Consider the following 15,326-nt stretch of genomic DNA (forward strand, 5'->3'; position numbering starts at 1 on the left):
AAGCTGTTGTCTTTGAAGCCGAGAAATTCATGAATTGTAATGCAGTATATACTGTATATATACAGTATATACTGTATAACAACAACCCCTATAACCCCTAACATACACATACAGTACTGTATATGCACATCAATGATACTATAGGCCGTCCCATGGCGAGATGTGTTTGCAGCAGAGAGAGAACCGCTGCTCTCTCTGCGCAAACATCGGCACATTAAAAATTATTTAATATACATTTTTATTCATAGTGTACATGTGCAGGGGGTCTCCGGAGCTGAACCGCGTTGGTTTCAGGTCCGGGGACCCCCTGCTCCCCAAGATACAGCCCTTTTTATGAGGTGCCGGTATCCCTCTGCATTTAAAGGTCCTGATCACGTGACCGCGGCCTGTAAACCAAGCAGAGGGATACCGGCACCCCCTAAAGGGGCCTGTATCTCGGGGAGCAGGGGGTCCCCGGACTTAAAACAAAAACGTTTCTGCTCCGGAGACCCTCTGCACATGTACAGTATGAATAAAACAAATATATAAATAAACACTCGTTCCTTACCTTAGCGGCTATGTGCTATGGTAACGAAGCAGCATTTCTGTATTTTAATAACATTGTACAGTGAGCAGGGGGTTCCCTGAGCCAGAAATTAATGCTCAGGGGACCCCCTGCTCCTGCACAATATTATTAAAAATACAGAAATGCTGCTTCATTACCATAGCTGATAGCCGCTAAGGCAATGAAGGGGTTAACCCACCGTGCCCGCTTTATTGTGGGTAGCGGGAGTGGGTGAAGGGGGTATTTGGCCCTTGGTGTGAGTTTAGGACTTGCGGGGGAGTTGCGGGTGCACTTAACCACTTCACAGCCGTAGCAGTTAATACCGTTACGGTCATGAAGGGGTTAACCCCTCCCGCTACCCCCCGCAAGCCCTAAACAACCATCGTTGGGGCTAATACCCCCTTCACCCACCCCCGCTAGCCACAATAAAAAAAATTCACACACAGCAGCCGCCCAAAAAATAAATAAATAAATCTAAATAAATAAATAAATACATGAATATAAATAAATACATTTAAAATACATTTTTATTCATAGTGTAGATGTGCAGGGGGTCTCCGGAGCTGAACCGCGTTGGTTTCAGGTCCGGGGACCCCCTGCTCCCCGAGATACAGCCCCCTTTATGAGGTGCCGGTATCCCTCTGCATTTAAAGGTCCCGATCACGTGACCGCGGCCTGTAAACCAAGCAGAGGGATACCGGCACCCCCTAAAGGGGCCTGTATCTCGGGGAGCAGGGGGTCCCCGGACCTAAAACAAAAACGTTTCTGCTCCGGAGACCCTCTGCACATGTACAGTATGAATAAAACACACACATCAAAAAATGATGAAAAAAGGATGTGACGTCATTGGAAAAGGATGTGACGTACTACAGCCAATCAGAGTAGGGATGGAGTTCCCACGCTCTGATTGGCTTTAGTACCATGTGACAAGCTTTCAATGACGTCACATCCTTTTTCCCCCCAAGCCTCTGTCACATGGTATACTAGAGCCAATCAGAGTAGGGATGGAGTTCCCACGCTCTGATTGGCTACCATACCATGTGAGGGCGGCCATGTGTCTTTTCATGACGTCATCTTAAAGGCAATTGAAGCAAAGCCATTCTGATTGGCTGTGCTTTCATTGCCTTTAAGTGACGTCATCATTTTTATTTTTATCGGCCAAAACACATGGTTTTCACGGCCCAATCAGGACCGTGGGAACCATGACGAAAAATGTGACGTCATAGGCCTTTAAAAGCCTATGTCGTCTCATTTTGAAGCCAGATGCCGCGGAGGAAGGACTTCCAGGGAAGAAAGAAGACCAGGGTGTGGCCGCAGATGGAAAGAAGACCCCGCCCCGCCCGGAAGAAGATAGAAGAAAGAAGAATACAGATGAAGATAAAGATGGATTACAAATAGAAGACCCGTGGATTGATTTGGATTTTTAGTTTAATGTTTATTATTTTATGTTTTTTTATTTTATGGGTTCCTGTTCGTGGATTGGTTCGTGAGTAAGCTGCGCAACGGGAGTCGGTGGGGGCAAGTAATGGTAAGTGAACTAAAGAAATGTATTTTATTTAACTTGTTAATTTTTTTAAAAGCTTTTTTAACATGTGTATTTTGTTTTTTGTGGTATATCATTTCTTGCCACTGTATGTATGTATGTATATACAGTGGTTGACAAATCACCAAAAAATCTACTCGCCACACAAAAAAATCTACTCGCCATCTAGTACCAAACGTGTGCTGCTTGGGCCAATATTTACCTGCCCGGGGGATAAATCCACTCGCCCGGGGCGAGCAAATGTATAGGTTTGTCGAACACTGTGTATATATGTCTAGAGAGATATATACATACAGGGTAAGAAATGAGGTTGTTTTAAAAGCTTGATTTGATGTGTTTTAAATTAATTTGACTATGCTGCTATGCTTTATTGTGCGTTTAAAGTATTTTAAAATTAGATAGATGTCATTGTTGATATTGTACTGTATTGTGTGTTTGAGGGAGGTCAGGGCTAGCCTTGGTTTTAAAGTTTGTATTCCGGTTGGCTCTTTGTATATTTTTTCACATGCTGAATTGTTCTGCTCGAGGCGTGAATTAGTTAATTGTTTCATTGTTCGGGATGGACTGTCAATTGTTTAGGGATGTAAATAATGATTGCTAATTGATTTCTGTTTACTTGATTGGTTAAAATAGTTGACTTGTTTGGAAGTGTTTGTATTTAGCTTGCAATGATATTGTTAACATTCATTTGCAGAATGTATATGGTGCATAGATTTTATGCATCATTTATACAATGTAAATGCAATGTATGGATTGGAAGGTGAGGTTTTTCTTTGTCATTTGATGATTTAGATTGTAAGATCAATTAGGATTATTAAAGGAAATTCATTGTAATGTAGTGTGTCTGTATGGAGAAGTGTTATTTGTACGACAGTATGGTTTTGATAACCCTTCTACATTTATTTGTATATTGGTTCATCATGTGTGTGTATATACTGTATATCTCTCTCTCTCTCTCTGTATATATATATATATATATATATATATATATATATATATATATATATATATATACTGTATATATAGTTGCATGATGAAGCCACTGTACAAATTCATGGGTGGGAATCGGGCCAGTGTGGCTTAACCCCTTAATTACCTTTGTGGTTATTATCCGATAAGGTGTTTAAGGGGTTAATTGATATCTGAATGTAATTGCAATGTATTGGCTTTGTTTTGGCAATGTATTTTGTGGACAAGACAAGGATGTTGCTGGCGACGGACACTTTGTATTGATGAGGTCAGTAGTACTTTATTTATTTGAATATGCAAGTTAATGTTTTAATAATGGGCAATTAATCTATTATCCATATCTGGATAATAGTTATTTTGCACATTATTGTACTGTAGGTGTTGGGGGGTGTATGTATTGACTGTATAAGCCAGGTTTATTTTTTTTACATTCAGGGTTTGTTCCGTGGTTCCGCGTGAGACCTCTGGAGACAACCTGTGGTTTCCTCGGGTATCTCACGGGTACCAGGCTGGTGGTTCCACGGGTGACACATGCGGGGATGAAGCTGTATGGTCCCACTTCTGTGGGGGCACCGCCGACCCGAAGTCTGCGGGGATGAAGCTGTGTGGTCCCACTTCTGTGGGGGCACCGCCGACCCGTAGGTGCGGGGATGATGATGTGTGGTCCCACTTCTGTGGGGGCACCGCGGACCCGTAGTGTGCACCCGTGAGTTCCCCAGACCAACGTGGGAACCACCCGAGGCCCCACAGACACCTGTGGGTCTGACCCGGGGCTCACAGACATCCTTGGGCCTATCCTGGGGACCCAATTGTGGCCCACGGTGACCCAAGGAGACCACCTGGGGGCCATGGTGCTGGCGGGATCCACCAGCAGGCCTCCAGAACCTGTTTAAAAAGGGCTGCTGGTACCCTGTAGGTCTGTCCAGGTGCCCCGCCAGCCCACCGGGGACTCACGTGGGGCTGCGTTATGAACCCTGTTTGTAAAATAATAAATTATGTATTTATGGGGGGGCACAGGGGGTGGGTAATGTATTTAATAAATAGAATGATGTTTATTGTGGGTCACTGTTGTTTTTATTGTGGGTACTGGGGGTGGGGGGGGGGTGTTTCCCCAACGGTATGTGGGTAGGCCTCCCTTGTGGGTACTGGGTGAGGGTGGTTAGGCCTCACGGGGGGGGGGGGGGTTAGTGTGGGAGGGTATGTAGGCATCCCGAGTGGTGGGTGAGGGTGGGTTAACCCCTTAATGACTGTAGCGGTTAATAACCGCTATGGTGATTAAGGGGTTAGGGGACATTACTTTGGATGTTTTAATTTTTGTGTCTGTTTTGCAGAAGCGGAGGGGCCATGGCCAGGATGGGGGGGGTAACGGTATGTGGGTAGGGGGTGAGGGTGGTTAGACCTCACAGTATGCACATCGGATCCCCCCCCCTCCCCACATTTACATACACTGCACTCACAGCAATACAGGCAGGGAGATTTAACAGAAACATTAGGGGGAGGGGGCTTATACAGATCACAGTCAAGGAGGTAGGGTTATAACGCACTCCCCCTCCCCACATTTACATAAACTGCACTCACAGCAACACAGGCAGAGAGATTTAACAAAAACATTAGGGGGGAGGGGGCTTTAAACAGATTACACTGAAGGCAGAGAGATTTAACAGAAACATTAGGGGGGAGGGGGCTTTAAACAGATTACACTGAAGGCAGAGAGATTTAACAGAAACATTAGGGGGGAGGGTGCTTTACACAGATTACACTCAAGGCAGGGAGATACAGGGGATGTACTGTACTGTACAGTAGAGGCAACTCTTATTCGAACAAAAACCAGTGGCAATTCCCCAAAAAAAACAGGAAACACCCAGGTACATTCTGAATACATGCCTTAAACTTTCCTTAAACTAGCCCCAGCATTTCTGCATTGATTAATGGCCTATCAGATTAACAGCGGGGGTCCCTGGCAGTCCCATTAAAACTGAATTGGACTGCCAGGGATCCCTGCTGTGTTAATCCTATGGGTCGTTAGTCAATGCAGAAATGCCTTAAACGTGCCTCAAACTAGCCCAGAACATACCCAGCACATACCCAGCACATACCCAGAATGTAACCCGGCTAGTTTACGGCAAATGTTAGAATAAACGTTGCCTCTACTGTATGTTGTTTATTGCAATGCTTCAATGTGTGTAAAATGTATAATGTTTTTCACAATTAGATAGATGTAATCCTTGGTATTGTAAGGGTTAGCTTTGGTTTTAAATGGTGTTTTCTGGTTGGTACTTACAGTATATATTGATTTTTGTTTACTTGATTGGTTAAAATAGTTGACTTGTTTGGAGTTATCTGTATTTTGCTTGCAATGATATTGTTCACATTCATTTGCAGAATGAATATGGTGCATAGATTTTATGCATCATAAACACAATGTAAATGCAATGTATGGATTGGAATGTGAGGTTTTTCTTTGTCATTTGATGATTTAGATTGTAAGATCAGTTAGGATTATTAAAGGAAATTCATTGTAATGTAGTGTGTCTGTATGGAGAAGTGTTATTTGTAGGACAGTATGATTTTGATAACCTTTCTACATTTATTTGTATATTGGTTCATCATGTGTGTGTATATACTGTGGTCGACAAATCACAAAAAAATCTACTCGCCACCTAGTACAAAACGTGTGCTGCTTGGGCTAATATTTACTCGCCCGGGGGTTAAATCCACTCGCCCGGGGCGAGCAAATGTATAGGTTTGTCGAACACTGTATATATATATATATATATACACACAGTATATATATATATACACAGTATATATATATATATATATATATATATATATATATATATATATATATATATATATATATATACAGTATATATATGTACAGGGATTGTTATTTTATTATATATATATTGTATATATATACATATTGTATATACATATATATTTATTTATCTTCATGTATTTATTTAGATTTATTTATTAATTGTGGGGCTGCTGTGCGTGAATTTTTTTTATTGTGGGTAGCGGGGGTGGGTGAAGGGGGTATTTGGCCCTTGGTGTGAGTTTAGGACTTGCGGGGGGTGTTGCGGGTGCACTTAACCCCTTCACGACCGTAGCAGTTAGTACCGCTACGGTCGTGAAGGGGTTAAGTGCACCCGCTACCCCCCCGCAAGCCCTAAACAACCACCGTTGGGGCTAATACCCCCTTCACCCACCCCCACTACCCACAATAAAAAAAATTCACACACAGCAGCAGCACAATTAATAAATAAATCTAAATAAATAAATGAATATAAATAAATACATTTAAAATACATTTTTATTCATAGTGTAGATGTGCAGAGGGTCTCCGGAGCTAAACTGCTTTGGTTTTAAGTCTGGTGACCCCCTGCTCCCCGAGATACAGGCCCCTTTAGGGGGTGCCGGTATCCCTCTGCTTGGTTTACAGGCCGCGGTCACGTGATCGGGACCTTTAAATGCTGAGGGATACCGGCACCTCATAAAGGGGGCTGTATCTCGGGGAGCAGGGGGTTCCCGGACCTGAAACCAACGCGGTTCAGCTCCGGAGACCCCCTGCACATCTACACTATGAATAAAAATGTATTTTAAATGTATTTATTTATATTCATTTATTTATTTATTTATATTTATTTATTTATTTTTTGGGCGGCTGCTGTGTGTGAGTTTTTTTTATTGTGGGTAGCGGGAGTGGGTGAAGGGGGTATTAGCCCCAACGATGGTTGTTTAGGGCTTGCGGGGGGGTAGCGGGAGGGGTTAACCCCTTCATGACCGTAGCGGTATTAACTGCTACGGCCGTGAAGGGGTTAAGTGCACCCGCAACCCCCCCGCAAATCCTAAACTCACACCAAGGGCCAAATACCCCCTTCACCCACCCCCGCTACCCACAATAAAGCGGGAACGGTGGGTTAACCCCTTCATTGCCTTAGAGGCTATCAGCTATGGTAATGAAGCAGCATTTCTGTATTTTAATAATATTGTGCAGGAGCAGGGGGTCCCCTGAGCATTAATTTCTGGCTCAGGGAACCCCCTGCTCACTGTACAATATTATTAAAATACAGAAATGCTGCTTCGTTACCATAGCACATAGCCGCTAGGGTAAGGAACGAGTGTTTATTTATATATGTGTTTTATTTATACTGTACATGTGCAGAGGGTCTCCGGAGCAGAAACGTTTTTGTTTTAAGTCCGGGGACCCCCTGCTCCCCGAGATACAGGCCCTTTTAGGGGGTGCCGGTATCCCTCTGCTTTGTTTACATGTCGCGGTCACGTGATCGGGACCTTTAAATGCAGAGGGATACCGGCACTCATAAAGGGGGCTGTATCTCAGGAAGCAGGGGGTCCCCCAACCTGAAACCAACGCGGTTCAGCTCCGGAGACCCCCTGCACATCTACACTATGAATAAAAATGTATTTTAAATAAATTTTAATGTGCCGATGTTTGCGCAGAGAGAGCAGCGGTTCTCTCTCTGCTGCAAACACATCTCGCCCCCGCCGGCCTACAGTATCATTGATGTGCATATACAGTACTGTATGTGTACAGTACTGTATATTAGGGGTTATAGGGGTTGTTGTTATACAGTATATATATATATATATATATATGTAGACCATACGATACCGGTAACAACACGACATCAAGGGACAGCACGCAGGTAAGTAAATCAAAAATGTTCTATATTTGATAGAAGACACAAAAACCGACGTTTCGGTCCCCCAGTGGGACCTTTCTCAAGGTGGTGCCTGCACCACCTTGAGAAAGGTCCCACTGGGGGACCGAAACGTCAGTTTTTGTGTCTTCTATCAAATATAGAACATTTTTGATTTACTTACCTGCGTGCTGTCCCTTGATGTCGTGTTGTAACCGGTATCGTATGGTCTGTTATTGCTTTATGGGATAAGCACCAAAACTTATTTACTTGCATATGGTGTGCCGGCTGTGCATTGGATTCTATATATATATGTATATATATATACTGCATTACAATTCATGAATTTATGCCATCTGGCGGACACGCGAAGCATTGCAGCCTAGTAAATCTTGAACCATTATTAATTAACACATCAACAGCGCGTCAGCCGGGCATGCGCCTGGCTGGGAAGGCAAAAGGAGACCGGCATGCTCCGTGTGAACAGTGTGGCATTCCAGGAACATGCCAAGTACAAGCCGGTGATTACTTCGAATAAAAGCTGCCGGAGCAGTATGTTTCAGCTAGAGCAGGGAAAGCTATAAGAAGCTAGGAGCCAATCAGATTGTGTGTTCCCCTTGAGTCAGAACCGAAGGAGCGCTGGCGGGATTTTCAAAGTTGCTTTGTTCGAAATGGCAAAGCAACCGGCTTCGTTTTGACTTTTGCGCCCAAGTTCTGAGAAACAAAGGTAGCGGTCGGGGCTGGGATTTCATGCCGATTTCAGTTCCAGGAGATTCAGGCTGACTAACGGTCAGGTGGGACCAAGTTCTGTGGACAAGAACGTAGCTGTGGCGTCTCTGGAATTTCATGCCGATTTGAGTCCCAGTCAGGGTAAAACTCTCCCAATAGAGTGCCCTGCACCTAGGAAAGTCTAGTTTTCTGTGTGTCTTTTCATCTGTATTTTGTGTTCCACTGTGTATGCGGATTTAAGCCGAATAAAATACAATTTATTTATCTATCTTGTTTTGCTCAATGAATGATCCTGGTAAAAAGTCTAAATAACCTGGTCTCCCGAGACAGACACCTTAATAAATATGAGCTTTTGAGGTCATGGCATAAAAAGATATGTTTGCACGTACTATGGGATAGTCTGAAGCCAAAATCTAAATTCTATATTAAATTGCTACAAAAAACACACAGAGGAAAAAAAAAACCCATAAGAACAAAGGGTTCTTCCAGAACTGGCCTTACCACCATTACTCAACCCCCACCGCTGTCTTTTTCCCAAGTCAGAAAATATTTAAAATATCCTATAATTTTGGTGAGCAACAGTAATGCTGTTCCTCTTGTCCACTTGTTTGCTAACAATGAAAGTGCCGATTGCCATGCTCCTCCCTGAAAAAGCTATAAACAATTATCCTGAAGAAGGGGGCTTTTGGTAGTTACTGGTCTCAACTCCTAGTTCAGATGAGATTATAAAAACACTTGGGAATATTACAAATATATATTAATCATTACATGAATTTATTTTATTTCGTTTTGCTATTCTGTGGTATATTGGTGTTAAACTTGTCAGATTGCCTCCTCTTAAAACTTCTGCTGCTTGTGACTAACAGTAAGTAACAAAGCCCAGGATATTCCTGGCACTGTCGCTCTACTGAGTTAAGCCCCTTTAAAGCTAGAGGTGCTTCCATTCAGCCAACAGAAACAATACTATGTTATGGCGTCTACTCCATTTACAAATCAATTACGATATCATATGCCACATAATATTTTAGGCAGCACAAATAAAAATGATATGCAATAAGACCCCACAATGTTTTTCCTAAGATTATCTTTTCTCTTAATAGAATGTTTAAAATGATGTAATATGCACAAATGCAGAATTTCTATTCAGATCAGTTTAGCAAAAATATTTGTATTTTACTTGCCTTTTCCAAGATGGGGAGCCAAGAAATTACGAGATGCAGATTTTTTAAGCAGAGCCATTCTCCTCCTCTAGCACATTCCCTTAAGGTCTGTATAGCTAGATCAGCTTGGCCCTGACCCATTGCTACCTACAAAAGAAATTCATCATACTGTATAAAAGTCAGCAATGAAGCACAAACTAATTTTGACCCAAGAAATCCTCAACAAAAGGATCTATATGACTCACAATTTCTACCGTGTTTTAATAACAAATGGAGGCACTAGAAATAAAGGGCCACGAGATATTTATATTTGCTGTATTATATATATTCTATAATTTGGCTTTTGCTTTTGTTAAATAAATCATGACACTGTAATATGCATGTATTGTTGTTCATCTGAGGTTGTATTTACCTAATTTTAAGACCTGCTAAGGAACAGATGATTATTATTATGTCCTGATTTATAAAGCCATAGAATTCAAAAAGGGTGTACTTTCTTTTTCACACAACTGTGTATGCATGTATGTATGTATGTATGTATATATATGTATGTATGTATGTATGTATGTATATATATATATATATATATATATATATATATATACACACACACAGTATATTGTTTATGCTTTTTTGTATACCGTAGTCTCCTCTTGAAGTGTCAATGTATACTGTACATGTGTATTTCAGCAAATGAGAGGTACACATTTCAATTACTGTATGCTAGGTGTGTGCAGCACGAGTTGAACTCCTATTGGTAATACACTTTAAAGGGATGATACATAAGCTCTTGGACTTACAGTAACACATTCCATTATTCTCTCTATCCAAAGTTCACAACACAGAATTGTTTGCATTATTCTGGTAAACAAGAAGCACAATAAAGCTGTGATGCATAAAAAGTCAAGCCCCTTCTTCCGCCCAGGCGAAGCTATCCCACCTGTTGAAGGCCCCGTCTGTATGCAACTTGAAACATGACACACTATATTAGTAAATGCATCAGACTTACTTCATGATAGCATTCTCTGCCTACTTCTGCACTGGCGAGTTCTTGTAGTTCCTGGGATGGATCAGCTCCGGGAGATATAATGATTAGAATGGGTTCTATCTCCAATGTTTCTTTATAAAGACGTTTCAGATTCAGAGGTGGAGGAGATAATTCTTTAAGCCCTACATTAAACAATGGGGGGGGGGAAAGTTTTGAATGAGAAACTACATACGCATATGTTTTTCATTTCACTAAACTGAAAAAGAAATTAAATGTTTCATAAATAATATTCTAGTAATCTAAAATTATTACTGATTACTGAAACTCGAGCAAGACTTGATTTTAGGAATAATCTACGAATTGACAAGCATATGTTCGTACCATAACATACAGTATATAAATGTAGTTTAGATGTATTTGTGATCGGATCCCAGTTCATAAACAATACATATAAAATGTGGGCACTGGGAAGTGAATTGTTTGGCTTTTATACTCACTCTTCTTCCAGGTAGGGAGGAGCGCTTCATCAAATCGTGTAACATAAAAGGAGAAAACAAGAACCAGAATAGTATAACCAGCAAGAAGAATGTGATATTTTCAATCAAATTCGTATTGGTCTCCCTCACAATATTCCTCCCATATCATATGGCATGTCAGAGATTCATCTCTCCCTGATAGGAGCCCTTTGAGTGTGTTCTGCGGTTGGGATCCTTAGTATCCTCTAATAGGCATTCTCATCAATTCGTCACCAAGATAGAAAGAAGAGATATATCGCAATGGTGTAATACTGTATAAATAATGTATTGCACAAGTAGTGGGTAGAACAATTACACTCACATTTCAGTGGTAATAAACAAACATGGGAGAGGACCCATGATCCTGGGAGGACCGGAGCCTGAAAGGACTGGCATCGTAGTGCCGGGGACAGCAGAGAAGCCACTTTCACCCACAGTTGAACGTCACAGGAAGTGACGTATGCGGGTTACAACGATTGGACGCGAGTCCGGCGAGACAAGCAGCACCTCAGCGGTCCTCTCCCATGTTTGTTTATTACCACTCAAATGTGAGTGTAATTATTCTACCTACTACTTGTGCAATACATTATTTATACAGTATTACACCATTGTGATATATCTCTTCTTTCTATCTGGGTGACGAACTGATGAGAATGCCTATTAGCGGATACTATGGATCCCAACCGCAGAACACACTCAAAAGGCTCCTATCAGGGAGAGATGAATCTCTGACATGCCATATGATACTGTAAGTGAGAAATATTGAGAGAGACCAATACGAACTTGATTTAGAATATCACATTCTTCTTGCTGGCTATACTATTCTGGTTCTTGTTTTCTCCTTTTATGTTGCACGATTGATGAAGCGCTCCTCCCTACCTGGAAGAATACTATTACAACTGGGACATAGAGCAGTCGCATCTAAGGGCGTTGAGCAGCTATTAGAATTTACATTTCTTTTCACCTATATCACCTTCGCATTGTATGGTGAAGGGTTTTACACCAATTGAAAAAAAATGTCATCATTATATTTATTGTCACACATTTGTGGTTTTCACTTATATTAATTAGTTCACTGATATTTAATAGTTCACTTTGCACTATTTATAATATTTTAGAAGCGCCCGGTGCACATTTTTTTCTTTTATACTCACTGCATACCATTTAGTCACGACAGAAGAGGTGGCACCGATATAATCCTGGTGATCTACACCTTGCAACAATCACTACTAGTGATATTGTAAATTGGGTTTAGGGATTTGTTCTAGTTCTCTTATTACCAGCCTTTCATAGGTCTAACTAAATTTCACATATGCACCGCCTACTTCATACTTCAAAGCTATTAACGGACAATGAAGACAAACATAACTCAAATGTTTTTAGCATTGGAGTAAAGCAAACAAGATAAACAGTAGCTACCCGTGGTCAAACGTCATGCTGTAAATGAAAACTTTAAAAATTGGCCAAATATTTGAAAATATAAATATGTATAATTTTTTAATGCATTATTTACTAATAGAAAGATATATGGAGTAGTCAGCACTCAACAAATCTATATAGGAAAAATGATTGGGATAAGTCGCGTTGCAACGGGAACAAGGAAGGTCTCTAACCCTTTCAAACTATACAAGTAGATCCCAGCACCCAATGAGAGAACAGTCACAAAATAAGCAAAAAAAAAATGGAATGAAGAATTCAATAATAATCACGTACAGACACTGATGCAACGTGATAGCCAAAATAATGGGGGGTGGGGGGAGGCAATGGCTCAAGTTTTGAGAAGGGCACCTAAGGGGAAAACACATGAATAGGAGGACAAGGGGTACGGAAATAAAGGGAGAGGAAAAGCAGAAGGAGGGAGGGGGAGGAAGAGGGGGGTGGTGATAGCAAAGGGAGAAGAAAGGGAAATGGGGGGACCAACATTTCGGGGATGGACCCCTTCTTCTGGCCCGTTCCCAGTGATCTGTTAGACCAGGGGTCTGCAACCTTTCAAGGAAGAGCCATTTTCTAAAAAAAATAATTGTCCAAAATATTCAGAGAGCCGCAACACATGCATGAATATTACACCCCCCGAAACACATACATATACTGTACACACACTAATAGGTATATACTATATAAGCATTAACATACGACATACATACTGTACATACACACTTACATTGTGCCTGCCTCTCTCCTCACTGTCTTGGGTCCGGCGTGCACCAGCTTGAGAGAGGCCCGGCGTGGGACAGTGCAGGAGGCATGCCAGCAGCTGGAGAGATGTCAGGTGGCAACAATAGGCCCAACAAGCACTGGCCTGTCCCCCCCCCCCCTTCCGCAAACAAGAGCAGCACAGTGAGGAGAGACAGGGAGTCGCATGTTGCCTACTCCTGTTCCCTGCTGGGTGAAAATGAGATTATTCTCAATTCTCATATAGGCTTTGTGTTTTTAATTGTTTATCAGTTTTATTTTTAGGAGGCAAGATGAAGTGTGAGGGAAGTATCTATCGTCTAACACAGGGGAGCACAAACTTTTGAAGCTGCGGCCCCCTGTCTTCCCTTCTCCGGCTGTCGCGCGCCGCCCCCCTCCCTTGTATCCACGTCAAATGACGCCGCGGGGTCATGTGACGTAACGTGACCCACGGCGTCATTTGATGAGTGTGTCGTCACGTCACATGGCGCCAAGGTGTCACAGAGCCGGCTGAATCCCGGTAAGTGGAGTGTTGCAGGGGCCTCACGTGATCCCCTGGCCTGGGGGAAGATTGCAGAGCCTCTGCAACCGCCTGCGCCCCCCTGAAAAATCTCCCGCCCCCAGTTTGCGCACCCCATGTCTAACAGATCACTGGGAATGGGCCAGAAGAAGGGGTCTATCCCTGAAACATTGCCCCCCTCGTTTGCCTTTATTCTCCCTTTGCTAACACCCCTCCCTTTCCCACCCCCTGTCCGCCCTCCCTCCTTCTGTTTTCCCTATCCCTTCCTTCCTATACACCTTGTCCTCCTATTCATGCGTTTTTCCCCTTAGGTGCCTTTCTCACACATTGAGCCATTGCTTCCCCCGCCCCCTTATTTTGGTTATCACGTTGCATCAGTGTCTTTGTGATTATTTTTGATTTGTTCATAAAATTTCTTTTTTTTGCTTATTTCGTGACTATTCTCTCATTGAGTGCTGGGATCTACTTGTATTGTTAGCATTATTTACTAATGTTTAACCCATTCAACCTACAGTACATCAAATAAATATAAATGATAGACAGCACTAAATTTATGATAACTGGAGGGGAAAAAAAAGCAGGTAACCAAATGAGGATAACCGGTACACAAGGGACCAAGGAGGTACCTTAATTCCTCCACATAAATATAAAAAAAGAAGAAGTTACCAGCACTCATTGAAAAAATGCAAATAATGGGTATAAGCCAAATTATTTTTAATATGATGGAATGAAAATATACATAACAACAAAATTGGAACTACAATGAAAATAAATGTACTTTATGCTAAGAATAATGTACCAATGTGTAGAGAACAATGAAATCTAAACACAGCACGAGGGGAGGGAGAAACACAGGGTACGGGAAGTGTGGGGAAAGGGAAGAGACAAGGGAAGCAAGGGGGATACGGGGGAATAAGGGGGGCAACGTTTCGGGGGGGTAACCCATTCTTCAAGCCTGTTCCCAAAGATCTGGACAACCCACGGTACTTCCTTACCCCTGTGGGCAAAGAACGCAAAAAAATACACAGATACAGTGTTGGGTGGAGATGCTCCTAATCAAAAGGGAAAGATAAAAAACTTATATGGGCAGTATAGCTTAGCGGAGCAACCCCAAACAAACCACACTCTGAAAGGGAACTACACTTAAACTGAAATGGAAAAGCAAACCTGACTAGGCAGTGCATCCCTAAGTGGCAGTTGACCAAAATTGCACCCTACTGAGGTAGCTTACAACCGTAGAGTTGTACAGGTCAGTCCAACAAGATGATATAACTGCAATAGCACAAACACAGACCAAACTCCAATCTGTAGATACCAGATCAATTAGCAGAGAGGAATTACCAACAGGGCAAGAAATAAATGAAAGAAGTTACGTAATTTGTAGATAGCTGTTTGCTGGCTGCAGGGGTGGAGCATCACTACTTCTTCCTCCTAGCTTGGGCTAAGGTACGCCTCCTTTATGACAAACATATTTGGAGTTTGAGCTACTCTATCATAGTCTCGTCTACTTTTCAATTAT

The 15,326-nt window shown here is 42.1% G+C and overlaps 1 protein-coding gene across 6 annotated transcripts in view; it reads right to left on the bottom strand.

The window, feature by feature from the left end:
• DYNC2H1 (dynein cytoplasmic 2 heavy chain 1) overlaps window positions 1–15,326 on the bottom strand; it is a 631,818-nt gene that overhangs the window by 318,447 nt on the left and 298,045 nt on the right. For 5 of the 6 annotated variants that reach the window (XM_075592400.1, XM_075592399.1, XM_075592398.1 and 2 more), the window contains 2 exons: window positions 10,622–10,782; window positions 9,634–9,759 (listed from right to left, as the gene is read on the bottom strand). The exons of the other annotated variant lie outside the window; for it this stretch is intronic. In XM_075592400.1, coding sequence (XP_075448515.1) covers window positions 9,634–9,759; window positions 10,622–10,782 — 287 coding nt within the window. The remainder of the gene's footprint in view (window positions 1–9,633; window positions 9,760–10,621; window positions 10,783–15,326) is intronic. 6 annotated transcript variants of the gene reach the window in all.

The sequence above is a fragment of the Ascaphus truei genome, chromosome 3 (assembly GCF_040206685.1).
Source record: "Ascaphus truei isolate aAscTru1 chromosome 3, aAscTru1.hap1, whole genome shotgun sequence".
Classification (NCBI taxonomy): domain Eukaryota; kingdom Metazoa; phylum Chordata; class Amphibia; order Anura; family Ascaphidae; genus Ascaphus; species Ascaphus truei.